Here is a 1,680-nt window from a genome sequence, read left to right as displayed (position 1 = left end):
TATTGATACAATAAATCCATTTCAAATTCTAAATAATTAAAAACCAATGCACTAACGGTGAACTGACAAATTTCTTGATCCAACCAAATGGATAACAAATGTACAGTATTGAGAAGAGTGGATATGAGCAACCGATTATTAAACTGCCAATCAAGTCACGTATTACAGAGTAATCACGCCAACCTGAAGGAAGTCCCTCATACCAACGTTTTGTCAATATTAATTGGCAATTGGGATGAGCCACAAACTGAAAGATAAATAGCATAATAATTAATGAAAATTTAGCCGGGCACTCACTGCGTCGTACGAAGGTCGCAGACGAATCCAACTCCACTCCTTGTGAGCGCTAGACGACCCGACGCCGTCTGCTGATTGTTGGTGGCAGTCTGAACGAATCGTCATTGCGCGTGCGCCGTCGAGTTGCGCTCTGCATGGGAGCGCGTCGGCCGACGACCGTCGGGTGCAGTCAGTGCCCGGCTTTACAGTACAGTCATTTCGATTTTATCTACCCATAGAGGACGCCACATTAATAATGCTTACGTTCAAATAATTCAATTATTTAACCAAAATGGTAATTTTTGTTTGGGTTTAAAAACAGGAACCAGGTACTTAATAGTCGATAAAACAAGTTACAACAACTCTGTTGGCTCGTTTACTGTCCGCCAGATCAAGAATGCCCCGCCGTGGAATGGAAGTTAGATTGTCAATAAGCCAACATTATTGATAACAAGGTTTATATAGAATATTTGATTAATTGCCCAATGATTTGAATGGACATTATTCTGGCTAAATTTAGTGTCACTGTATGTCGTATGCACAGCGAAAGGTCAAAAAATGGGTGAAAAATTTACAAAATTGACAGTATTTTATACTAAATTTAAAATCCTCCTCACTTCTTTTTGCTTGTGTTCTATAGCCATCTGTAGCTTCAGTAGCTGGTTATCGGAAACCGTCGTGTAGTCTTCTTCCCAGGCTCTCAAGTTATGCGTCAAAACAGTTTCCAGCTCGTTCGACCCACGCAGCTGGTCAAGAAGACTAGCACTAAATTTCTCAACCTGTTGAAATATGTGGCTAAATAAGCGAACCCAATATAAAGTTTAGAATAGTTAAAAGGTATTTCAGAGACAGTCGTAGAATATTAAACATGTTTAATACTTCTCATGAAGAATAATATAACCATGAAGTAGCCCGATTCTCTTTTACTTGTGGTCACTGTCCTTATTAATTTATTTAGTTAAACAACATCCTTTTAATTCCTACATCTGCTCCCGTCAACCATTCTATTTCATTTGTATGAAACCTTTTTTATAAAGTTAAATTACACCCTCTGTAGCTTCTATATCTAATATTAACAAACTTTGTCTTTCACTACGTCACCTGTGTCTGTAGTTCTTCGTACTCAGTTCTGAATTCGTACTCTTTATCTTCGAGTTTCTTCAAACGGCGACACAACGAAAACGATGTTTCAATAGGGTCCTTGCTGGTAAGAGCGATGTAGAATTCACCAGAAAGCGCTCTGTATATCTGAAGGATCCCGAGAGAATACTCCACTGTGTGACAATTCTCTGAACTCTCTGGAATCCCTGGATCGTCGATGAGCTTTGCCCCATTCAATATCAGTGTCTGAAATCGTGAAAATGAGAAAGACCAAGAAAACATATTAAAGTTTATGTAAATAGA

General features: G+C 38.8%; 2 protein-coding genes across 2 annotated transcripts in view; one reads left to right on the top strand and one right to left on the bottom strand.

Moving 5' to 3' along the window:
• Positions 1-1,680, top strand: part of LOC117111229 (short transient receptor potential channel 4-like) — a 39,282-nt gene that overhangs the window by 10,455 nt on the left and 27,147 nt on the right. The gene's annotated exons all lie outside the window — the stretch shown is intronic.
• Positions 1-1,680, bottom strand: part of LOC117111198 (short transient receptor potential channel 4-like) — a 16,044-nt gene that overhangs the window by 9,796 nt on the left and 4,568 nt on the right. Inside the window, exons 5-7 of the mRNA XM_033254083.1 lie at positions 1,378-1,623; positions 894-1,055; positions 57-247 (exon numbers count right to left, since the gene is read on the bottom strand). Coding sequence (XP_033109974.1) covers positions 57-247; positions 894-1,055; positions 1,378-1,623 — 599 coding nt within the window. The remainder of the gene's footprint in view (positions 1-56; positions 248-893; positions 1,056-1,377; positions 1,624-1,680) is intronic.

The sequence above is a fragment of the Anneissia japonica genome, unplaced genomic scaffold (genome assembly GCF_011630105.1).
Source record: "Anneissia japonica isolate Jap-2015-1 unplaced genomic scaffold, ASM1163010v1 scaffold288008_len1385354_cov213, whole genome shotgun sequence".
Classification (NCBI taxonomy): domain Eukaryota; kingdom Metazoa; phylum Echinodermata; class Crinoidea; order Comatulida; family Comatulidae; genus Anneissia; species Anneissia japonica.
This window is presented reverse-complemented; position numbering and strand designations above follow the sequence as displayed.